General features: G+C 37.0%; 1 protein-coding gene across 6 annotated transcripts in view; it reads right to left on the reverse strand.

Moving 5' to 3' along the window:
* Positions 1 to 27162, reverse strand: part of SUCLG2 (succinate-CoA ligase GDP-forming subunit beta) — a 310821-nt gene that overhangs the window by 145825 nt on the left and 137834 nt on the right. For all 6 annotated transcript variants that reach the window (XM_067755135.1, XM_067755138.1, XM_067755132.1 and 3 more), the window contains 3 exons: positions 25827 to 25923; positions 16459 to 16620; positions 13965 to 14107 (listed from right to left, as the gene is read on the reverse strand). In XM_067755135.1, the coding sequence (XP_067611236.1) occupies positions 13965 to 14107; positions 16459 to 16620; positions 25827 to 25923 (402 nt within the window). The remainder of the gene's footprint in view (positions 1 to 13964; positions 14108 to 16458; positions 16621 to 25826; positions 25924 to 27162) is intronic.

Consider the following 27162-nt stretch of genomic DNA (forward strand, 5'->3'; position numbering starts at 1 on the left):
ACTGTGCTCAAAGCACTTCATGTGTTATTTCATCTAGTACCACAAGTTATTAACTCTACTTTACAGATTAAACGTCAGGCACAGAAAGGTGAATCAACATGCACAAGGTCACACAGCTAGGAACTGGCAGAGCTGGATCTCAGCCGAGCTATTTCTGCCAATGAGGTATAAGCTCTTAATGACCACATAATGACCCCTATAGTTGGCGAGTTATATACTTTTTTAAACTATCTAACATGCATGACAAGAATACCTTGAAACAACTTCTTGGCCCCTGGTTTTCACTGCTCTCTTCATACCTTCCCTAGCATGTTATTTAGTCTCATCTCATACAACAGAGTCACATCAAAAACACATTTAATTTATATGAATCCATCTATACCGGCATGGGGATGGAATAAGTAAGTGAGAAAGAGTAGAAATTAATGAGTAAAATCTAGTGGGTGACCCCACTGCCATTTCATTCAAAGGACGTGAGTCCCTGGGGGAAATGGGAGGGAGTGAGATCTCACTGCTCACTCCCAAATGCTCAATGGCTTGGGTCTCACCACACTACTGGGATTCTAATGTTTAAAGATATTAAGATGCATGGGTAACTTAAAGGACTTTCAAACCTAATTTTGATTATATTTTTTGCTTTATGAACTGTCTTTAGAGCCTCACCTTCACGTGGACTGTGTCTCCACTGTATAGTGGCTTCAGTGAACTACAGACAGACGTACAGGAACCAAAAGAGGAATGAAAACTAGCTCATGCCCTGTTTCTTGTCTGGCCCACTCTCTAGGGGACCCATGAACACTCAATAACATGGTAACAACCTCAGAGGTGGAAGAGATAGCAACAAGGTCTCACCTTGATATTGAACATATGAATTAAAAGAAAAGCAGGCAAATCTCAATTCCCCAATGGTGGTTGACATAAAGATGATTTGTCTAATGGTGAGGGAAAGTTACATGCTGATTCTCTGACCAAAGAGTTTCTGTAAAAGGAATTTGCACAAAGAGCCATCAAGATAAAGAAACATTAAATTGTATTTTTTTAAAAAGTGATTTTTTCATTCCCCATGTATACCAAAAGGAAATGCAGTAAAGACCTTCCTTGTGTCACATATCATCGTGAATCAATTTTCTTGACCAAACATAAAACTTGATTCAACATCTCCACCTTGAAACATTCTATTATCACAGCTTTTGTCAAATACTGAAAGATCTGACCACTTCCCTTTTCCCCAGATAGCACTAGGAACCCAGATAAAAAATGAAGGTTGTATTTTGTAACAAGAACAGACAGGAGACTGAATCACAGCAAAACACTTACAAATCAAGAGAGGAGAAGAAAAGTATCAAGAGAGATTAAATGCACAGAGAACAGTAATAGGAAGGAAATCTCCTGTGAAAAGAAGCAGCTGACGGTAACTTAATCGGGACAAAAATGAACTAGATTTACTTCAATGACTGAGCTCAAGATGAGGTAATTTCCTCAAGTTTATAGAAAGTCACTTGAAAATTTACACAACTTGTTGCTGTATTCTACTTTTAGAGAGAAGAGAAATAAAAGATCTCCGCGAGGGAGCTGATCTTCAAAGAAATGCATTTACGATCCCAGTTGATGAACTTTACCTATTAACTAGGAGACTATCTTTAATTCTCATTTGGATAGAAAAGTCACTTTAGGACAGTTAAGGTCCCTCTGAGTTTCACGGAAAGATTTTGACATAAAAATAAGGGAATAAAAAAATCTTAAAATACATGGGGGTATAGAGTGTATGGGGAAAGAACTGAAAAGAATTGTTAACAGAGGGGGGCCCAAGGGCCACTGCACAGCACAAGAGAATGCTGGGGCGAACTCTCAGGTTGGTGAGAATTTTAAAGGTATGGTATATTAAGCAGACTTGCTGGGTTGTCAGCAACAGACAATGAAATCTAATTCAAAGGGGAAAAAGAAAGAATGGTTTGGCTCATAGCTGGAAAAGATGTGGAGCACAGCTCACAGAAGTAAAGAGAAGCTGCAGATCCACAATAGTCATCCTCAAGTTTAGGCAAACATGAGAATCACCAGAAAGACTTGTTAAAACACAGAGCTGGGCCCCACCTCAGAGTTTTTGATACAATAGCTTTGAAGGGGGCCAAGAATATGCATTTCTAAAAAGGTTCTAGGTAACACCACTCCTGCTGGGTCAACCACTTTAAGAACCACTGAGTTACAGACAACTGGCTATATAGGAATGAAGCACTATGACTGAGAGAGTCTCCACCATGCAGGTTCGCTCCTGCATCTTACTCAGGCTTTCACCAGGTGGGAAGGAATAGAGCCTCCTGGGCCACATTGTTTTAATTCATGATACCAGAGACAGGTGGCCTTTTCCATGAGCTTCAGGAGGAAAGCTGATTGGACTGAGGGGCCTGTGCTAGGAGATCACTCCTAAAAGCAGCCTGCTTTCAGGGAGGCAGTAAAGCAACTGGCCTACCTGGAGTATAAGGATACCCCATGGGCAGGAGGGAAGAAGAGAGGATCCAAGCAGGGACACAGAGCCTTGGAGGAGGCACTGAATTTGATGGCATTACCAGGATCACAGGGAACGGGAGAAGAATCCTTAAACAAGAGAAAGAATCACGAGAAAACATGATGAGCAAAGAATAATACGACAATATGGTTCTAACAGCCTACAGTAAAGTTCACTTTGGCATCAAGATGTACCAGGTACGATCAAATTCACTTAAGATACTGCTTTTATGCACATGTTCTCTATCTTTACTCACAGAGTAGTGCTTCTCGCATAATCCATGGTGAAGGATTAGGTTTTTTTAATTCCCTGACAGTCACGGACTGATATTTTTGTAAAACAAATATTATGAATTGCTAGCAAACTGATCTTCCACTTGCGTGTCATGGCAATGGCAATTTGCAAGCAAAGTTTCTCAATGCCTATTCTGTTTTTGTACTTATCACAAACCTAAAACAAACAGCTCAGAGATTGGCACTTCTGCACAAACTGGCACTGGTCCAGTGCCACACTTTGAGCAGCACTACTCTAGACTTCGGTGGGCCAGGAGTTCTCTGTCACAATTACTTGTTAATAAGCAAATGAATGAGCAAAGTTCTGTTTCAGTAAAACTTTATTTACGAAAACAGGTGTGGAGCAGGATTTGGCCATGAATCACAGTTTGCCTGTCCCTGCTCTTGACCAGTGTTCCTCAAAGTCTAATGTACATAGGAACCATCTGTTGTGAAAACACAAATTCTGACTTGATGGGTATGTGGTAAGGCTGAGATTCTGCATTTCTAACAGCCTTCACGTTGATGTCAACATTGACTGTCCATGGTCCACATTTTGAGTAGTGAGGGTCCACAGACTCTTCTCTGTGAACTCAGAGACTGAGATGTGACCTCAAGTATACTAGGTGCTTTATACTGGGTCTTTATTGACCTTAGAAAAGACTACATCTGTCAGTCAGGCACATGTCTTCCTCTGCTTTACAGAGATGATTACAATCAGAAGGAACTGACAAGGACAGCCTCACTGGAACCAATGACATCAAATACTGGATGGATTCCCATTCTCTCAGTCAGCCCTGAACCTGACACACAGTAGGTCATCAAGAAGTATCTGTTGACTCCTCACTGGATGGGGAATACCAAGCTGTGTCCACTAGGAAGAGGAAGCTAGGGTGATGGTGGGGCTCTAATTTCTGTCCTCTTATCTTACCTAAGATATCTTGCATTGTTTGATAAACTGATGCATCTTTCAACAGGCAGTGTTTTAAGGTTGTACTTGGAGATAAAGATGGAATGATAGAATTTATTCTTTCAGTAACACATCTTTTCATGTTTCTTAGCTTTTGTATTTTTTACTTTTGCTTCTTTCACTCTTCTCATTTGAATATCAAACACCTCTTCTTTGGAATTTGCTTAACACTGTCGGCATTTGGATTAGCTATTTGGAAGTTCAGCTTCATGAAGAAGCTCCATTTATAAAGTACAATGACCAATCACAGATTATAAAACACAGAAAAATATCAGAAGTCATCTAAATACAGTGTGAATTGGACATTTCCCTGCCCACCTGCTGGCCAAATGCCAATATTCTTGGATCATATTGACACAGTGAAGATTGTAAGTCGCTTATGTCTCCTTCTCAGAGAAATGTACTGCTTGGGATTAAAGAACAAGTAAAATCTAGAAGGTCACGGGTTAAAGCTCCAAATGGATTTTCTGTTCACTGTTTACGATCCTAAGGCCTCTGAGCAGACACCTAAATGTCTGTTCAAAAATATTTTAGTGGAGTTCTAATTGAGAAAAAGGGATGTGTCCAGAATGTTTACAGATAACGGCTAATGAAAGAACTCACAGATAAGCTAGAAGAAAAATAATTAACTAGGATTTGTGCCAGTTGCCCATTGGGAATGCTAACTAACATGTGTGTGTTCGAAATGCTCTGTTTCATTAAGACCTCAAAGGTGGTAAAAGAGCATCCCAGGAGAGGGTCCTGGATATGTAGATAAAATATCTATCCATGTTCACAAAGGATCTCTAATTGCAAGACAGTTGCCATCCAAATTATTAAAGTTGCAGCGTAAACTATTCAAATGAAAAAAACCTTTTTTTAGGTCCATAATAAAGCAAGCAACACTGCTTAGACCACTTTGGCAAAGCAGTAGTGAGTAAAGGACAAAAGAAAGGAGGGCAGCTCCAACGGATATAGATGTTGGATTACATTGATTTTCTTTTTTTGTTGTATAAAAGTCTGTTTTGTACCACAAAGCTTTTCATGATTGTTACTATTCCATTTGTTAACTATATTGTACCCTGTTTTAGCAAACCTGATTTACAAAGTTCACATACATCTTGAAAAAGATTTTAAATACTAGGCTTCTTTAAATTATCTTCTAAATAACAAGAAGCCTTTAAAACACTGCCAATTACTAATATTGCTAGTAAAATTCACAGTCAGGGAGACCAGCTAACAACATGAGAAGATGATTATCATGTAATATTGGACTAATAAAAGAAGGCCATCAAAAGGAAGGACATCCTAATTATAACCTTATAAAGAAGATATGCATAGATAATGCTGGAAGGAAATTTAACAAACTGTAACAGCAGTTGTGTGATGGGAATAAAGTTAGGGGTAATATTTTTAATCTTATACTTTTAAGTAGGAAAGGTAAATTTATAAAAGTGAAAAATGATCAATTTTTTAAATGTAAAGAAAACTTCATTTGCATAAAGCAAAGGGACCTAACTAGGTAAGGAAATCATTCTTAACTGAAAAGTGAAAACTAAATTAAAATGGTCTCAAGGTTTATTCACTTAATCCATAGGTATAAAGCTACTATGTCTCAAAAGCCATTAGTGACCCATTTCAAAGGTTCTCATAATCAAAAGACTTCCCTTTAGGAAACATATAAATGCAAATTATGAGAAGAAAAGTTTTTTGTTTTGTTTTTGTTTTTGTTTTTTTACTTTACATTAGGGGTTCCGGAATATCCTTTCTTAAAAAAGATAAAATGGAGTCTCTAGCATATGATTCTGAAGAGCTGTCCATAATTATCCAAAACTTTATAAAGGCAATTCTCATTATTCAGAGCAGTTATGGTCTATAAAGTTGCAATGAACATTGAATTAGTGAATACTGATCCATCGCCCCTAAAGAAAAAACAGGGTTAGGTTGCTGAGAGCCCTTGGTCACATTTTTGTCAACCTATCAGTACATAATCTTGTTTTCTGTGTGTTTGTTTCTGTTTCAGTGTATCTTATTTAATATACACTGTGGATTCATTAACACTGAAATTGTGACCAATAGCATTGTAAATCATGCCTCAAGAAAGCTTATCTAACATGTATTTTCTCTGTGAGGCACTTCACACTAGACAGTACTTTAGCACTACATGTGGGTCCATTTTAAACAGCAAAATAACACACCAAAAAGGACAAAAACATGAAAAATGGGGCACTGAATAGATCATGAAAATGAAACTTGTTTACTGTAAGAGAGCTGAAACATGAAAGGAGAATCTTGCCTTGATTGACATTCACTGAGAACAGCATGTCGGATAAGTAAAATTTTTCAACACTGTGTGTACTTTTGCAAATGACCGTGAAAGCACTGTAAGTATTGATTTTGGGGTCACAAATAAATTTTAGAGCATAGGCAAATTTGTAAATATCGAACTTGCAAATAGTGGGAATCAACTGTACTAAGAAGCCTCGTTGAAAAAATGCATATTAGGTTACAATGAAATTCCTTCAATACTTTGAAAAAAATTCCTTCAATACCTTGCAAATAACTAAGAATCTTATCAATAACTAAAGAACCATGCCATTTTAATCACAACATCCATCTTGCTTTAAGTCACATTTGGAGGGGTGGGGAATACAATGTTTCCACTTGAAACTGGACCTTAAATGGTGATTCATGAAGCAACAAATTTTAAAAGTCTTACTAAAAGTTTTATGAGAAACTAAGTAAATAATAGCAAAAAATAGTAACATGCATTAAGTGGTCTCACTTTACCTAACAATATTTCAGGTGGACATAGATATAATGGCATAATAAAATTTTATATAGACCAATTCAAAGACAAGAGACAGGATGGAAAGAAAAGAGTGACAACATATATAAAAGAGCCCATTCCCTTGATTTCCAAAACACACACACACACACACACACACACCCCTGTATTTTAAATCTCTGTGAAAAAGAGTGACATAAAAATGGAAAATTGGTCAAAAGATATTAATAGGCAGGTCATAATAGAAGTAATCAAAAATGCTCAATAAAAGAAAAATAAGATGTTACCTCTCATGATAGTAAAGAGTCAGAGTAATGATGGTCAGGATGTAGGAAAACTTATTTGATGAAAACCCTCTATGTTCCTTCAACTAGTATTGAAATAATTTGGCAGTAAGTGTAAAAAACTTAACCTCTGCATACATTTTTACCCTCATGCTTCTCAACGTCATCTACGTAAATAATCTGACCTGTCTGTAAAGTTATGAAAACAAGGAGGTCCACAGGAGCATTATTTTTAGTCGGAAACACCCTGAATACCAAATAACAGAGGACTGGTTAAGTAAACATATATCTATAAAAGTGAATACTATTTAGCCACTGAGGATGCTGTAGAGTACTACAAAAAGACAGACAGTACTACATACAAAGTGAAGAAAGCAGACTATATAATAGTGTCAGTTATATTGATACTAGTTTTGTCAAAAATGCTATACTATATTATTCATTAAAAAGTCTACGTACATGTAATTTAATGTATTTTTTTACTTTTCTGTTTTCTGTTTCCCTAATCTAATAATTAGGGGAAAAGGGATGCTGCTTAATAAAATACCCTAAAACAAAGACAGAACACTATGTAGAAAGCCACTGTGAGTCAAGCCAATTTCTTCAGCAAGCCCATATGGACATGTTGCTCATTTAGGAATGAGACAGTCACTCCTAATTCTCTGACAGTGGGTGGGGGCAGCATGGAGGGAAGAAGAAAGAGGATTCAGTGTCTTCAATCTCCTGAATCCACTGGGGCTCATCCCACCAGACTACAGTTCACCTCTGCAGAGCAGAAGAATCAGAGGTCTTCACAGTTCAAAGGTTTTTAACCTTGTTCTCCAGAATAATTTTACTAAGTTCACTCTCCACATCCAGTGATTCCTCTACCAGTCAATTTGGATTCTAAAACAATACCTCAAAAATAATAATAGTAAAACTGCCTTGATCACTCTACCATTGTAAGATGATTCTTAAGATTCAGAGATGCTTGACATTAATCCTGGTCATTATTTGATCAACTTGTTAGAAAATACACTATTTTCTAATTGCTGAGTTCAACTACTTGTTTTCTCAATAACATTAAGAAGAAAAAAAAAATCCTAACTCTCGTAATAAGTATATATTATTTCCAACCTATATGATATTATAATTTGATTAGTGGTCCATTTCTCTTTAACAATCTACAAAGACCTCTCCATACAGGATTCATAATGAATTACTGAGCATGCTGGGACTAATCATAAAATTTGCTATAATATCCCAAAGTTTGTTAAATTCTTTAAATCACTTACCACAAAACAAAGTAAGGCGTATTAAAATCTGAATTTTGAGAAGCAGAGCAAAGCATACAAATATTATTTTTTATTTCTTTCTGAGACTATGTCAGCAAGGAGCATGAAAAGAGATTTAGAGTGTCCCATTAGAGATGCTCTGAAAATGCGGTAGCTATCAGACACAGTGATCACGTGTGAGATACGGAAAGAGCCAACACTGTAAGAGCCAGGGCCTGGCTCTTACAGTATTGGCAAGTAAGTTGGGCATAGAGAGCCTGACAGTCTTGGAAATTTGGGATAAATGGACATTAGGAAAAGAAATGCAAAATCATCATTTATGAATTCATGACAGTAGGAAAACCACTGCGAGAAGAAATGAGCCCAGGGAGGATGGTTTTCCACTCTCCAGTGTATACACAGTGGTTACCCTAAATGAGAGGCTATCCTAAGGGGAAGGGGAAACCAAATGACAGGTTGCAAATCAAGAAGCACAAAAACATTTTTATTCTTTTCAGACTAGGCTATCAGGTAGATGATCACCATAAAGAATGGCTGCTTTTCAACTCCATATGAAAGTAAAATTTGTTTTCAAACTGGCTTGTAAGAATGGAGATGCAGGGTAATCATTTCAAAAATATCGCTCATATTTAAAATATATTGGACATTATATTTGAAAATGAATCCCTAAAGAGTTCTATTAACCCCCAAAATAAATATTCCCTTGCAGATAAGGCGTTTCAGCAAATACATGTGGCATATAATAAAACAAGTTTTTCTTCATGCCTCTGATATAAGCATGTATATAAGAGAAAAAGAGGATACTGTTTTGTTTTTCAATATATGATAATCAACAATACATGAGGCATTTAGTATGTATTAATTCTAAAACATACTTATTACAACTTAAGGCCTTTGCATAAACCCTTTATCAAAAATACAGCGTGCAGTTTTATGTCCCTGGCCTCAAACTCTAAAGACTTTTCAAGCACTTACCACAGAGCTAAAACAGCTGGCCTCTCCTCAAAGTTATACCAAATTATATTTTGTGGTTCTCCCAAACATGAATCTAATCCTCCCTTTATTAAACTGTGTTTTCTTGGTTGTCTGAATGGAGAATCACTGCAAGCTACTGAATTGCTTACACATTTCATCAATTTCAAAACAACCCAGGCAGTAACACTGGTGACAATGAACTGTTTCAGACAGCTCCCATTTCTGTAGACGACCATTTATTCCCCAACTATTTCAGTAATTCTAAATCTAAGCCTTTAAAATGATAATCAAAATGAACACTCAAAAAAAAAAAAAAAACAACACAAACTAAAGTTTTCATCATGCTTTAGAAAGGTTTGCCAAGTACTTCCACATATATCTTAGATGATAATAAAACAATGCTTTGGGGTATTATTTTCAGGTCTACTTTACACATGAGGTGACAGAAGTTGAAAGAGTATATTCAATTAGCTAATAAACACATGAGGGAAAGGCATTAAACCACAATAAGATACTACCTCACACCTACCAGAATGACTAAAATGCTGATGAGGGTGTGGAGAAATTGGACTTCCCACACATGCCTATGAGAATGTAAATTGCCACATCTAGAGAACTGTTTGGCAGTATCGATTTAAGCTGAGTATATGCATACCCTACTACCCAGAAATTCTAGTTCCAAGTATCAAAAATATGCTCCAAACGACATGTATGAGAATGTTCACAGCAACATTATTCATAATAGTCAAACATAAGAAGCACACAAATGTCTATCAATAGAAGAATGACAGAAAAGTTCTTGCAGAGTCATACCATAGAATACTATACAGCAATAATGATAAGTGGACCACTGCTACATAAAATATGAGTGAATCTGAGAAATAAAAATCAAGTGAAGAATGGCAAATACAAAAGTGTATACAATGTATGATTCCATTTGTATTATGCTCAAAACCAGGCAAAACAAATCTTTGATATTAGAAGTTAGGAGAGTGTTACCTTTGGGAAGAAAGCAGGGTAGGGGGAGGACAGTGGGGAGGCATAAGGGGCTATTGGGATGGTGACTGTCTTAGTCCATTCAGGCTGCTATAACAAACTACCATAGACTGTATGGTTTAAACAACAAACAGTTATTTCTCACAATTCTGGAGGCTGGCAAGTCCAAGATCAAGGCACCAGCAGATTCAGTGGCCACTTACTGGTATACAGGTAGCCAACTTCCAGCTATGTACTCACACTGTGGAAGAGGTGGGAGAGCCCTCTGGGGTCTCTTTTATAAGGGCACTAATCCCATTCATGAGGGCTCTACCCTCATGATCTAATTCCCTCCCAAAGGCCCTATCTCCTCATACCATCACATTGTGGGGTAGGATTTCAACATATAAATTATGAGAAAACACACACATTCAGGCCATGACGCTGGCCAGGTCCTATATTCTTGATGTGGTCAGAGGTTCCACAGGTATATTCATTTTGTCATAATTCATCGAACTATATACTTAAGATTTGTATAGTGTCCTCTATGTAAGTTATACTTTTAATAAAAGTTTATTAAATTTTTAGATTGTACTGTCATGTGAAATTATTGCCCCTTTAAATTGGAAATGTGTGTATCTCATTTCATGCAATAAAGTAACCCTCTGAGGTAATAAGTACTGTTACTATCTCCATTTTATAAAAGAGGAAACCAAGACACAAAAAAGTTAAATGACATGCCCAAGGTCCCACAGCCAATACGTGTTAAAGACAAGACTGCAACACAGGCTGCGTGGCACCAGAGCCCCACCAAGAATCCCTTCCTTCTTAAACGAGTATTTGGTGCTTATAGAGCACATTTCTTGCTAGACATTTAAAGGGCTTTAAAAATTTGACTCTAAGTTGGATCTAAACCAGGAAGCACAGTCAAATCAAGTGAAGTGACGTCACTAATGCCAATCATATGCTACTGCTTTTCAAAATCAGGCCTCCCGAGGGCAACAAATTTGCTTAACTTCGGACAATACAGTTGAGGTTACTGTTGAGATTCATATCAACCATCTTTTTCTTTAATTCATTCATGCAAGACGTTTTACATACTCCAGATGTTGTTGCACTCATTTTCTACACCTTTGGAATTCTAAATTTAAAATTAGAAACAAAAGCCAAAGCACCAATCAGGAAAACAAAAACGTAAGGCTAACATTCTTGATAGTGTTTCTCCTTTAAATGTGTTCAAATTCTTTATAGATTACCACAAAATCCTACTTCTATTTTTTATTTTATATCAATTTTACTCCCTGTGATTTTAGGAACACTAATGTTTAGAATCCTAGAAGTTAAAATGATGAGGGTGAGATCATATCTATTCTACCACCAGCAGAATAAACTCTATTACCTTTCTCTCATCTCAAGCCCAGGTGGCAAATAAGAGAAGTACAAAATATTTAATGATACACTTCACGGGAATCCAGTTTAGAAAGCTATCTAGTAAACACTCTTGTTTTAGACAGTTTGCCAGAGGAACTTCACTTCATATATATTACAAATAAGGAACAGATCAGTTATAAAGGTACGTGTGTTAGGTCCCAATGAAAATCAGCATTTGGGTTAATAGCCAAGTGAAAGAAACACAAGTCTCAGCTCCATGGCTGACATTAGGCGTGGAAACATATGCCAATCCATAATATTTTTCTTGAATGTTGATGCCTATTACTTGATCAATAGAATTAGCTTGTACATATAACAAACAAGTAGTTGTTAGTATCAGCTGATTGAAGTTTAACAACAACAGGCCTTTTGTAATTTTGAGTTTCAGTGTATTCAACTGACTAATCCTTATATCTAACAAGAAAATCAATACCTTTGAAATAATTAGCTTTGGGCTCTCGGGAATCTCTACTTCTGGGCAAATGGATGGGGTTCTACTTGAAATAATTACTGCCAGAACTATAACCAGTTTCCTTGCAAGATGAAATCAATTCATCTATACTATTTTTTAGCCTCTGTTCTCTGAAATCTGTGACACAGTGCCAGGATTGAAAATACCCATTACATTTCTATGCTTTTTAACGGGCTTTGAAATTTCAAGATTTGGAAAATGTACTGTGAGATGAGCCAAGCATGCATTTTCCTGATATAGCATGAGAAAAATAAAATAACTCCCACATACTTTTATCTATACAAGATGACAGTCAAATCTCAAAAAAGTTTAAATACTCCAAGCATTTGAAAATATTCTATAGGGTAAAGTCAACGTTTTTGAAGAGATTGTTTTTTTCAAAAACAAAAATAAAAAAAGCTCTCCAAGTGATTTTTCATTCCCTTCCTGTACTTTTATGAAATTAAAATTCAGGATCAGCCCCTAAGAAAAGATATTCCAAAGAAAACGCAATGATTGTCCTGTTAGATTTAATCCTTTGTTGGTTCTCTTTAATTCTCAGCACTGAGTTTCACTAAATGTACAGTATTTCATTACAGTTGCCTGTCCTCTCGGTACTTTGTAGTTCAAGCAGTTTAAAGAGCTGTGTATTACGTCCATGGTATTTACAGATTTCAAATGGTTTGAAAATCCCTGGGATAAAAATTATTCTTCCCTTAGAAAGGAGTAGGAAGGAGGGATAAATGAATTAATAAATGATTACAGAGCCTCTGATAATATTCCTACTTAACCAATGAAAACGAGGTGCTTCTGTAAACAGAAAAATCAACTGCAGACACTTCACGTCTGGGTGACTTTAGACTTCAGTGACTTTGCTATTCCTGAACAACCCTAGAGCAATGAAGATAAGTTGCTAATATTGTTTAACAATTTTATGTGTGTGTATGTGAATCAGAAGGAAAAGACAGCAAAAACGTAAGGTTACCAACTAAGTCATAATGAAAACAGACAAGCATACCACTAACCTAAGACAAAAAAACTGCATGCACATGAGACCCAAAATGCCAGTCTATTTATGAGTGGGAAGCTTCCATATTAAGTTCAGACAACATTTCTTTAAAAAGAATCTGATATTGTTTTCGTTCATGATTTTCTTAGTGATGGTTCAGATTTCCCATGTCTTCAGATATGTCAGGAACCAAGAGAATGTGTCACATATTAACAATATTAAGATAATGATTCTCAAATAAAATTTACAATCATATGGTTGTGCTATATACACTACCCCAAAGAATTGTGAAGAGAATTAAACGACATATATCAGATATTCAAAAAATATTAGTTTTTTCAATATAATAATATCCACCTAAATCGTGTTATCATAGACAACTGAATACCTACAATGGAAACAAACCATACTGGTATTTAAATTGATTAAATATTTACTGAATACCTTCTATGCACCTAGCATGAGTATGATAGCTACATTCTAGTTAAGAAGATGCCCATGAAACAACATTATATGCTACTTAGAGTGTATGTTACAAACTGTAACGTCTGTAATTGTCAGAGATGAAAATTGAAAAGCATATAGAAGGAGGTGGGGTCATTATTTTCCAGTAATATATAATATTATAAGCCTGTAACTTTCTTCTGTCTTAATCTTATAATATCTTCAGCATCTTTATGAAAGGAATCTGAGACTCAGTCCTCTCTAAGTCACATAAGTGTAGAACTAATCGCTTCACTGTGAAGGACCCAAAAAATATTTCACGCCAACCAATGTTTCATTATTTGCACTACACTTTTTAAAAAAATTTCCTTCTACCTCCCAGAACTTTGTAAGCACATACCCTGAAATAAAATCCTAGGGGCACTTATAAACCTTTTACCCAAATGATTTAAACCATCATGCATTCCAATGAGATATAAGTCAGGATTTGCACCTGGGGCTGCAAAGTACATGGGTTGGCTTATTAACCCTTAGCAGCAGGAACAAGGTAGATGTTGATGGTGAGAAATCATTACACCATGCAATCTCTCCTACAAAGAGAGAGGTTACCTTAGGATCAGCTGTGAGTAATTTGAACGCTTGATATACTTGAGATTCCTTTACACCACCACCAAGATCCAAGAAGTTGGCTGGCTTCCCACCACTCAGGAAAATGATGTCACAGGTAGCCATGGCAAGTCCAGCACCATTCACTGTGAAATGCAAATGGCACACAAGACAAGATAAATTTAACAACATGAAAGGGTGCATAAATTTTGTCCCTCCCCCATATTGCTAAAAGAGAGCCCTGACTTTACTAGGCCAATTTCCACCCTGCTTGGAATTCTATTCAGCCAGATAAATTCATAGACTTTAAGAATAATCAGGACTGTTGGGCTTCCCTGGTGGCGCAGTGGTTGAGAGTCCGCCTGCCGATGCAGGGGACATGGGTTTGTGCCCCGGTCCGGGAAGATCCCACATGCCACGGAGCGCCTGGGCCTGTGAGCCACGGCCGCTGAGCCTGCGCGTCCGGAGCCTGTGCTCTACAACGGGAGAGGCCACGACAGTATGAGGCTCACGTACCCCCCCCCAAAAAAAAAGAATAATCAGGAAATGTGCATACAAAGAATAAACAAAAAAGACCTGGGAATGGGAAGAAGAATTTATTGAGAAGTTAAATCAATCTGGGAAACACAAAGAAGGGAAGAGCTTAAGTAAGTAATAAATTTGGACTATTAGTAGAGGAAGGAGTTTTAGGTTCTGGAAAGTACGGAGTTTAAGAGAACTGCAAAAGAGAGGAAAAAGGATATGAAAAGTTGCTAGAGCTTATGAATTACATTCTTTTTAATATTCTTTAAGAGATTTGAGTAAAGAATGTGATTCTTTCCATTTTTTGCTTGCTGAGAATATGCTCCTTTGAATGTGGCATCCCTCTGGGGTTGAACCACAGGGATCCCGACTTCAATAGGACTCCACACTATTTTACACTTAGTGCAACCATGCAAGTTTATGCGTTCTCTGAGAAACTTAGAAAGCAAATGAACAAATTACAGCATTAAAACAACATTCCTCACCCCCATTCCTGTTTCAAATTAATATAAGAAATGCTCACTAGCAACCTGATCATTAAAACTAGAACCAAAATGCTGCCAACATCCCAGTAGCTTTTCTTAAGAAACCAAGGAAAGAGTTTTAACATAAAATTTTTTATTTTCCAGAGCGAAGTTTTATTGATCAACTGCACTTCCTTTGCTTCTTAAGCTTAATTATAGGAAATTGCTTTCCTTAGGTTAGAAAGTGCCAAAAAAGTGCTGAACACAGCAGAAACTCTCCAAGTAAAGTAGCTTTCACTTTTTCTGACCCCTGAATTCCTCAGGTAAGCCTATGAACTGTGACTAATTTAATTAAGTCTGGGACAACTAAAATAAAAGTCATTTATATATGATCTTAAAACCATGTGAAATGTGTTCATTGTAGCTTTTGAGACTGCTACCTTGGCCAAATCATGCACACTCCTATAGAGGCTACAAAGAATATGTATTTAATTTGCTCTAAACACACCATTATATGTTTCCCCTTTCTAAACGCCTACAAATATTGAGAGCATATTAACTTATCAAGATCAGAATGATGTGAGCGACCTGGTACATTAGAGTTTTTGCTCCAAAACAAAGCAAGAGCCTTTGGTATCACTTGTAATTGGGTGTCATTTTCTATTGTATTGAACAGCAAACTACTGGATGAGGTCTGTTCAGTTCTGAATATAATGATACTGCTGGTTTAATGAGCTACAAATCTTTTTTATTTTAATTCCATTGAGATTAAGACCTCGGTTTCAAGTGCAGTGAATTGCTTCCACCAGAAACAGAGAAGTATATAAATCTCAGTACCATACGCTATGGACAATGCAGAAATTGTACTGCCTCTCTAGACCCATTCTTATCTCTGCTAATAAGCCAATTTTACAAATTTAGATGACTATGATAAAATCAACTGTCTTATTAATAAACTGACATAATGGCGTAAACATTTTATCATTTGGTTTTCACAGCACCTGAAACTTCAGTATAATGATTAAAGTATTCATTCTCTTCTACTTCCATTAAGAAAGCAATTTATCTTAAACCAAGATTTCAGAATAATTCCTAGCATATTAACATTGACTAGAGTAGCAGAAGTTCTGACCTTTACTAATCAAAGTTTAACTGAAATACTTTAATGTTGTGGTCCTCAACTGGGGTGACTGTGCTTACCAAAAGGTAATGTCTGGAGACATTTCTGGTTGTCACAACTGGTGACAATGTAGCACAGGAAAGCGCCCCACAGTCAAGAATTATCCAACCCAACACGTTCATAGTGCCAGAAGTGAGAAACCCTGCTTTAAACTGGTGACCACCAGCCAAAATGAACTTTGGGAAGAAATTTTGGGTTGTTTCTTAAGAGTGTTTGGCTACAAAAATCTCATATGTTTACTTGCTATTGGGAAATAACATTTCAGAAACCAAGGGGCCCTAAATTCTGCAAAAATCCACAAATCATTCTTTTGATATAACTGCTTTCTTACCAAAGCAGGCAATGTTCCCGTCCAGTCCTATGTATTTTAGGTCGTATTTGGCAGCTTCATTTTCAATGGGTTCATTCTCTGATTTGTCGTCCATAGCAAATATGTCCTTTTGTCGGAATTCTGCATTGTCATCAAAGTTTATCTTGGCATCAAAACAGACAACTAATAAAGAAAAAAGAAACATACCTAAATATCTCCTAAGGATCTATAAATTAAGTTCTTCAGGCTGACAAGTGCAGGAGAAAGAAAGTCAAATATTGTTATTTTTTCTCATGCTTCAGGCAGGAGAAGCTGTTATGGCTTTCTTGACCTTTAAACTTTAAGGCTACTAAGACAAATATGACATGGTCCCTGTTTTCAAGGGATTTACGTCCTAATAAAAAGCAAAATAATTTATATCTGTTGGTTTCTATAAAATAACAATGTAAGTTGCCATTACTCATTAAAAGCTACAGACTGGCATAGCTACATACAGATTTGATTTGCAATTTTTATTACAGTTCTTATTTTTAGTATTTAACCTTTCACTTCAATGCAAGGAGAGACTAGACAATAACGCTTAATGCTGTCCCCCTATGTCCTTCTTTTAATGTTGCAAAGTGAAGTTTTTATTTAATCAGTATCCTCACTAATATGTCTAGAAGATATAGTGGAAAGAACACCAGGCCAGAATGAATAGATTTTTTAAATTATTTGATCCTTAACTAAATCTGTAATTTTGATAAAAATAACCTACTTTCTTTCTGGACCTCAGTTTTCTTATTTGAAAAATGGAAACAACAATCCCTAGACTGCTGATACACTTACTCTGGGGTCTGCTAAAACTAGACCATCATCTTGATGTGAGCAGAACCATCTTATGACTCTTGTGATTCAAGATACAAAACATTAAGAGACCAAGACTAGTCAGTTACAATGGAATGCTGCCAGGCATTATTAGCACCACTGTCTCCACCCTCTGGTGCTGGCAGAAATCTCTAACTCTTTTTACTGGCTAGGAGCCCTGGACACAGTGAAACCCGCTCAGCGACAGGGAGGGACCACAGAGTTTTCCTTGATTTACAGATCTTCCACGTGTACAATCAGGTAGCGACTGCAGTGGGGATGGGTGGTGTGCTTGGTGTCTTGGATCTGATCTCTTTTATTAGATCCCTTAGAGTAGAAAGTAATTGTCTACAATGATGTTCCATCATAACCTTCTTTTACCCTGCCTGGGATATCGACAGGCAGGGATCTCTGACCATGAATTTAGGTATTACCCGTCCTCCTCCAGCATTGCTGATAGGCACCTAACTCTTGACAGGGAAAGAACCACCTTCATATATTTCACTCTAAAGTAATGACCATGGTCTGTTAGTCCCACTTGCTTCCTATGAAAAGAAAATATTGTTATATTGTAGCATCCTGGAGTTAAAGACCCCAGGTAGAGGGTTTTTCCAAGGGTCTCTCTACCACAATAATTGAGCACTTTGGTACAAATCTATGCAGAATTATCATATTAACATCTAAGAATTCTCAGCATAAATAAAAGTCCAAACCACAAATTACTTAAAGTAACACTGACTGACAAGGGAGAATCTTAAATGGAATTTAATGTCTGCCTGAGTCCTTTGTGTTGCCACAAAATGTCCAACCCCTTTACCCACACATTGTGAATATACAGAGCAAATGAGTAATTACTTTCCAGAATACTGAAATCTTAAAGATGGAATCCTACATAACCAAAGGAATTGGCCAATGTTTTCTGCTTGCTACAGTAGCATTTTCTCAGCAATTAATGACTGGTATAAAAATCGATAGGAAAGCAACATCATTGTTGGCTTTCCATTGGGTTTACAAATATATATTAATTAATTTATTAGTAATTTTAGCTCCTCCATTACTCACTGGCAAGATTACTTGAAACCAACATGTTCAGAATGAATGGGCAAATGCTATCAAATTGACTTCCTAAGTGAAGAGTTTCAAATAAAAGAATTCTTGGTCAAGGTTAATAAACCAGTAAATGAAAACAGGTCCAGGCTGATCTTTGCCCCTTACAAAGACTACAGTTACAAGCTACTTGAGAGAGAGCGTAATTAATGGATATGTATGCAAAGCGCAGAAGGCAGTCCCAGCTAAATGCCTGCAAAGTCAGATTTTCAAAAGACTCTTTTTCTTGTAATATGATATGTATGCCAAGTACAGAAATGAGTTCACTATTTGGGGACCACCTTGAGAGAACTTTAGAGTTAACCCAGGACCTAAAGATAGTGACTGTGGGATGATAGGGTTATCTATAGGTAGGAAGAAAGGTGTATCTACTATGGTCCCTTGCCAACTGTTCTCTCTCCGTAGAGAAAAGTAAACAACATAATTAGGTCAATGTATGTATGTCCAAGTGCTTTTAGAAATTAAAAACACTACATCAATAGGAAGTAAGTAAGGCAACTGTAAGGAGTAATGAAAAATATCCAAAACTGAATTGCCACCATTAATGCCTAAATCTTTTGGGGGGAGGGTGGCGCTAGAGGGGGGGATAAAGCATTTTAAGGAGGTACATGGATTATGTTAGACACATATTTGTTAAACCTGCTCAATATTTTTAAAATGGTCCCAAACATACAAAGTGCTTTCCTGCCTTACAATCTCAGTTCGTAATGTTATGAAAGTTTTCCCTTGAACTTGACCATTTAACACAGACTCTGGCATCAAAAACACCTGGGCATGAATTATAACTCTCACACTTCCTAACCAGGGGTCCATCGTGTCTCTTAAGCCCAGTGGCCTTGTCGTCAAATGGGGACCAGAGTATTTTCTACTGCACTGTATTGAAGGAAAGGGAGGATGCATGCAAAGCACTGAGCCTCACTGACAGCTGCCACTCACTGGTTATTTTTATTATTACCAATGCCATCCTCTACATGCACAGTGCTTTCTTAGGGCTTCAGAAATACGATAGGTCCTTATGGCCCAGGCTACTGGATTCTCTTCTCTTCCTATCACTGAAAATGACCTGTACTTTGTCCCATTCCCTTATAATCCTAGAATTCTGTTTAGAGTACATCTAAACTAATGCCTACTGGAGTTTACACATGTACAGGTTACCTATGGTTTTCAATAAAAATACGATCTTCTGAGTACATCAGAATTTTCCCACAGGAAGGATTTTAATGGTTGGCATTTCAGGCTTTGGAACTGACAGAGAAGGAGATTTTGCCTAAAGGATGATGATGAAAGAGATGACTCTGGTGATCCTTGAATCACACCACACCGTTGCATAAGGCCAGGGAGGCTATAGATGGTCTAAAACAGCCCCAAGTGAGACTCTAAGTCAGGCAGTGGCAGAGTACAGCCCTTGGGCCAGCTCACTGCCTGTTTTTGTAAATGCGGTTTTACTGGAATTCAGTCACAACCGTTCATTTACACACCTCTATGGCTGCTGTCCCAAAACAACAGCAGAGATGAGTGGCTGCAATAGAGACTAAATGGCCCCCAAACCCCAAAATATTTACTAACTGGCCCTTTACAGAAAAAGATTGCCAATCCCAGCTAAGCCACAGTTCTCATCACATTTGTATCCTACTTTAACAACTGAAAAAATAGTCACAGGTATCATATTTGTATGAGTGAGGGAGAAACTTAGGAAAGTTCATCATACTAGTGTGAAAACAAAAAAGTATGACAAACAAAATAAACCAAAACTTCCAGCTTGCACAAAAGGAGTAGATCAATCCCTGAATACTGATTGACTCTTATATGCTAATTTCCCCCTGCAAGACCCCTCCAAGTACACTTGCAGAACTGGCGGGTTAAAAATGGATCATCTAATTCAAAAAGAGTCACATACCACAATGTCCACTGCAGCACTATTTACAATAGCCAGGACATGGAAGCAACCTAACTGTCCATCGACAGATGAATGGGTAAAGAAGATGTGGCACATATAGACAATGGAATATTATTTGGCCATAAAAAGAAACAAAATTGAGTTATTTGTAGTGAGGTGGATGGACCTAGAGTCTGTCATACAGGGTGAAGTCAGTCAGAAAGAGAAAAACAAACACTGTATGCTAACACATATATATGGAATTTAAAAAAAAAGATTTTGATGATCCTAGGGGCAGGACAAGAATAAAGACACTGACATAGAGAATGGACTTGAGGACACGGGAAGGGGGAAGGGTAAGCTGGGACAAAGTGACAGAGCAGCATTGACATATCTACACTACCACATGTGAAATGGATGGCTAGTGGGAAGCAGCCGCATAGCACAGGGAGATCAGCTCGGTGCTTTGTGACCACCTAGAGGGGTGGGATAGGGAGGGTGGGAGGGAGACGCAAGAGGGAGGGAATATGGGGATATACGTATACATATAGCTGATTCACTTTGTTATATAGCAGAAACTAACACAACATTGTAAAGCAATTATACTCCAATAAAGATGTAAAAAAAAAAAAGGATTGGCTATGTCAACAATAGCACAATAAAATGAACTTCCTTGCTCAGACCTTGGCTTTTTCATTTAATAAGACAATAAACTATGGTAAAATGTATTTTTGGAGGTGCTGAGCTTGGTTCAGATATTAAACTTTTCAATGTCACATTAATGAAATCTCAATTCTATAGAAAATTCAACTCGAACAAAGGCCATTCTGTGTACAAAGTGGGTGAAAAAAACACACCTATTAATATTTATAAAACAATTTTCACCATCAAAAGCATATTGTTATATGCTTGATAGATTATACAAAATGAATTTTCCTTCTGAACAAATATCAAAGAAAGCTGCAGTACTTATATTCATAGGGTGTTTTTGTTGTTTTGTTTAATGGTGTGAAATCCTGTGAGCTGCTAATTCAACAACCTCAATAACGAACTGAGAACGTGACTGGCAGTTAGCGGCCTCTGACCCTAGAGTTTTAACAGAAGACTGTGCCACAGAATTAAACAAAAGAAAAATACATTTCAGAGGGGAGACTCACACATAAAAGAAACAAAACAAAACAGCAGGAAATAAGACTTGTCATAATTATTTTGGAAAATCATCTGTCTTCAAGTAATGTACTGAATTCGATTTGTGATAAATAACCATAACGTGCTACTGAAATGTGCTTTACCAAGATGGCTTTAAAACGCTGATACTTCCAAATTAGTCCACTTTCCGTTAAATGTTAATTTCAAGAGTTGTATACTCTTGAGAACTTTTCTTTAGTTGCTGTGAAAAGAGAAAAATAGACACTAGGCGGGAGGGAGCTTCAGAGGAAGGTAGAGAACTGAGAATGTTCTTGAAAATAGTCTTGTGTATAAAGAGAGAAACACCCACCAACAACATGGGCACTTGCTAACACAGGGTGGTTATTTAGGGAAATTAATCTGAAGAAAGAAAGGAATTTGATGTGCCACTTAACTTTGGATCACCCAGCCTTAATTCTCTTGGAATCTTGGCCAGATAGTCAGTTTTAAATTGGATTTAATTCCTTTAGCTCAGTGAATGGATTTCACCTCCAACTGATGAAGATGGCTTAGAACAGGAATTCTTAACCTCAGGACTACTGACATATTGAGTGAGATCATTTTCTTATGAGAGGGAAAGCACTGTGCATTGTATAATGTTTAGTGGCATCTCTGGCATCTACGCACTAGAAGCAAGTAGCATCCTGCACCCTAAGTTGTGACAAGTAAAAAAGCATGTTAACTAGATTCATTGTGGTGACCATTTCACTAGACAGACATAGATATAAATCAAATCACTGTGTTGTATACTTGAAACCAGTATAATGTTGAATGTCAATTATATTTTAGTAAAAAAAAATGTGTCGAGACATTGCCAAACAGCCCCTGGGGAACGAAATGCCCACTCTCCCCAATGAGAAACATTGTTTTAAAGATACCAAAGAAACGAGTCTGTGTGCAGGCAGATCTGGCTGAGAGTGGGATGAAAAGAAATAAGATATAAAATCTCACAGTGGCTTACAAAACAAGTAAATGAAGATAGGTAAATAATCAAAAATTTTAAAAAAACCTTGCTTTTTACTTGGCTACAGGTTTAATGAATTAAATCTGGCACTGCAATTGGACAAGCAAGGAAAATAGTTCATTTCTTTCTATTTGTTTGCTTTCATTTCAATAAAAGTTGTCATTCTCATAGACATGTTTTAACTCAATGTCCCTTTTTCCTTTGCGAAACAGCCTTTTTCTCACCATGTGATTCCAGCTCAGTGAATGGTCTAGGTGTGCACATGTGACCCAAGCAGGGCCAAGCAGCATCGTCTGAAAGGACTGTTACTGTTGCTGGAGGAGAATGATGAAAACTGAGAGCCATCTTGGCTGACAGCTCCAGAGGCGCTGGCAGACAAAGATGCTGAGTTAGAGGCAAGCAGCACTGAGTAACCAGAGAATCCCTGATTACCTTCATACCTTAAGCCAGTCTACTCCTTAAACTTCTCTGTAACGCAAGTAAAGTAAGTACCCACCTCCCCAGGGGGCTTTTTAACAAAAACTAGGCTGATGCAGGTTTGTGTCACTAACAACCATTATAATCCTAACTAGTAGTCACTAAACTACATTACAGTTAGTAGTGCCAACTTATATTGTTTGAATCAGACTATTAATCACATTGGAAAAAATCGTTCTTGGAGTGTACCAAAAATTCCCCACTGGTGACCTAGCAGCGTAGATGTTATCAAGGCCAATGCTATTCTTTCAACCGTGTGTCATCTATTATGCATATATATGACCATTCACCTGGAATTTTTAAAAATGTTCCTCATCAAGCAATAGAATACTGAAGAAATTCTTTTACAAAGAAATTGTGTAATGAATAAGTTTAAAACTTTTTAAAATAAAAAGTTTGGTGTAATGTCAAGCTTCTTAAACTTCTAAATTAAAAGAGTAATTGTTAAGTCAAGGTTTTAATGGGAAAGGTTATATGTTTTGCTATTACTGATCTAAAAGAAAAAATTTAAGTATTCTGATTATAAATATTGTCAATATTGCTAAGGTAGAAATGACTACTATTACAGCTCCTAAATAAAGGATTGCTTTAGGGAAATGTGACAATGATGAAGATCAATTTGTACATTTGGTCATTCATCAACGTTTCCTAATTGGGTTTAATTTGACTACTGTTCATTAGGAGTTATAAACCAACACACTTATTTAATTGTGATTATAATTCAATAGCTGAACTTTTATGGTACAATGAACAAATTAATAGCTGAAGATAATTTTGCTCTTAAAAATATCACATAAGACTTACGTTTCAATGAACTATATACATGGAATATATTTTATGATTCCTTTGAAAAAGCTCAATAATTTTCCTTTCTCTTAATAATTAAAAAGAAAACTTCAGATTTTACGAGGTTTTACAAACACTGTCTAGGAAAAGGTTCTTGTAGCCCTGTTCCCTGCTGCCAGACCACAATCTGTGACCGACAACTTCCCAAAGGGATAAATGAAAATGACATTTTTATCCCACTTGATGGCTGAATTTTTTTTGTTAATATGAAATAACCAGGTTGCTTGTGCGTATTAGCTTGAAAAGCAATATATGACCTTTAAGAATTTAAACTCAACTTCCTCTCTTGGATTTAATTATCAGCCACTCAATGCAGCATGAATTTTAACTGATATTCCCAAACTGGAGACTACTTCTAGATCACTCTGATGAAAGCAAATTAACAGTTTAAGATGGAAAAAATAGAAAATAAGGCAGGTCACCATAAGTTAGTCTGGCATATCAGAATCAACATGCACACCAGACTCCAAAAGACAAGGGTTTGAATCCCAGCTCCAGTAACTAGCTGCCCATGGGGAGCCAAATTCATTCTTCAATCTTCTGTAAAATGGAGATAACAACTCCTAACTCTTCAGAGTTATAATAAACAATAAAAAAAGAAAACACATAAAAGTTTATCACCGTGCGTGATGTATGAGTTCCAGAAACAATTTTCTTCTCCTCTCTATATCAAATACTGATTATTTTACAGCCAAATGCAATTTTTCAAATATTTAAGCATAAAGGTAGTTCGCTTATAAATGACCAACCACAGAATTTTATCTAGTGGTCACTTGTGTAAACCATGAAACCTATTAATTTCAATGGTTCCCTAAACATGAGCTCTTTGCCTGTCCTAATCTGAAATCTTTAAAAACAAAAAACAAAACGAAACAAAAAAATAGATAAAAATATAAAATCTATACCTTTCCTGGACTACTTCTATACTCCTTGAGAAGAATACATTTTATGAACGTCAGGGGCCAGCCTATTTTGTGTCTAACATTGGATGCTTACACCAATCACCTCATTTAGACAACTGCCCTACAAGACAGGTATCATTTTTACCCACTCTTTTGGATTTACGAACAAAAACAAACAAACAAACAAAAAACTGAGGCTTAGCCCACATATGTGGCTGGAACACAGCAATCCCAGGCCTCTCTGGGTTCCAAGGACATGGTATTTTAAATTTTCTGAGTCTGACTATACAATCTCTGAAATACACTAAAGAGAAAAAACTGTACCATCCACGCTGGTCTAGAACTTATTTGTATTTGCACATAATGGGTATTTATTAGTCCAATGGCAAATCCTTATTTACCGTCTTCTCACAACATGCTAAGCAGCAAACAAGACACTGGTGTTGAAAGATACTAAAAAAGACAAGGTTCATGAAATTTACATTATCACTATCCTATCCCCTTGATATTCCACCCCCCCCACCATAAACACATGCACATTTTCAAGCTTTTGCTATCAAATTAATAAGACCTTACTGAATACTTGCTGTATGCAAGACACGGTGCAAGGGTGGTAGGTGCTGAGATATAAGACAGTTATTGATACACTACAAGTACCCAATGGGAAGAAAAAACCTTCTCCACAAAAATGTCTCCTTCTCCCACCTGAAGGGAAAGCTGCTAACCAAGTAACAGGAAAGAGTTTGACAATGGGGCACTCGAGGCTTCACCATGATGACATAACTTCACCAGGAGGCACAAGGTGGAATTACGTGCAGATTTAGGTAAACTAAAAAGCTTCAAACAGTTTCAGTTCCATAAAAGCAGGTGCATTCATTACACCCAAGTGCTGTGGCTCCTGATCCAACCTAACTGTAGCAGCAGTTAGGGGCATGAAAACTAGGGGGTGATGGTGGACGGATGTTTCTAAATAAAACAAGAAGTAACTTTCCTGGAGGCTTGGCATTTGGCTACAAACAGACTCAAGGGCTGAAATCTTTAACTGCATCATGGGAGCATTTGAAACTATGGCAGAAATTAAATTACTGAAGGAAATTAATGCAAGGCTGCTGCTACAGTCTTTTTGTACAATTTATAGTTTGCATAAATAATTACATTAATTTGTTTTCTCTTTTTTTTTTACCTTGTCCTTCTGGAGTTTCACCAAAGGGATTCACTTCCACCTGAGTAGCATCGATTTTCAGGAAGAGATTATACAGCTTCTTAATTTGATCTGCAGCCTAAATGTGATCAAGTGAAATGAAATTACATGAAAGCAGTAAAAAAACCACATTTATTTTGCTGGACTAATGAAACCTTAAAAATAGCAAGTTATCTCTTTATTTTCATTTAGGTTTTCTGAAGGGAAAAACAGAAAAGCATAATTATTTTAATTTCTATTGCTATTCATTAGAAGGAATTGCTCACCTTTCCTCCAGACACCAGGAAATACCATTATCAAGAAAACAAAATATTTTCAGTATGGCCTAAAAACGTTCTTAATCTTTTTGAAAATTATCATGTCCCTATTAGGTGAGCTATAGCACCATATGAGCTACAATCATTAATACAAACAAGCTCCATTTAAGTAAAAGGTAAACATGATTTCTAGAGTTTATATTGACAAGGTTTTCCTTATTAGGCTGGAATAAAACTGTTATTATATTCATCAATCCAAACCTATAATCTGTGAAAAAACAATTACTGAGTGTCTAATGGAAATGGTTGCAAAACAGGAAGATGAAAGTCCCAAATGGTAAACTTTCTAAATAGCACAGTTCAAACTAAAAACCGTTTGTTCCAAAGGCATAAACCACAAAGAGCAAGAATATCCACAGTCTCCCTGGTGTTGTGTCCCTGACTTCATCTTTCTCACTCTGCTTGAAATTCACTCGCTCATTCATTCTTTTCAACCAACATTTATTAACTGCTCATGTCACAGCAGGCTGGCATTGTGTGAGCCGGGGCTTGGGGAAGAATCACAAATGAGGCGTGACAGCACCCTGGAAAGCTCGCACCTGCAGTGAACACAGCCTGTGATGCAGCACAGTGAGACTGTGCCATGTGCAATCAAGGCTGAATGCTGGGGTTCGGTCTCATTCTCGGCTCCGTCTTATTTCCCAGCCATGGTTTTCCCATTGCTACATTTTTGTTCATTGTTCCCATCCTGCATTATTTGCCCTCAGATTCGTTTCTGGCTTTTCCCCATCTCTACTCTGTATCAGGGGAGCTGACACTTTCAGGCTGTGTTTCCAAGGCTCCTGGGCCAGCTGGCTTCAGTTCAGCCAATGGAAAGCAGCGGTGAGAGGCAGGAGGTGGGAGGAAGGAAAAAGAGGGGTATTTCTACCCCTTTCTTTCTGTCTCCTCTGGCTTTAATTCCCACCAGGGTCCCAACTTCTGTATCCCAAAGTCCAGTAATACCACTGCCTCACTTTGTCCCTTGAGCACACAGGTAGCAACAATTTCCTGCTGTTGTTTAG

The sequence above is a fragment of the Pseudorca crassidens genome, chromosome 10, assembly GCF_039906515.1.
Source record: "Pseudorca crassidens isolate mPseCra1 chromosome 10, mPseCra1.hap1, whole genome shotgun sequence".
Taxonomy (NCBI): domain Eukaryota; kingdom Metazoa; phylum Chordata; class Mammalia; order Artiodactyla; family Delphinidae; genus Pseudorca; species Pseudorca crassidens.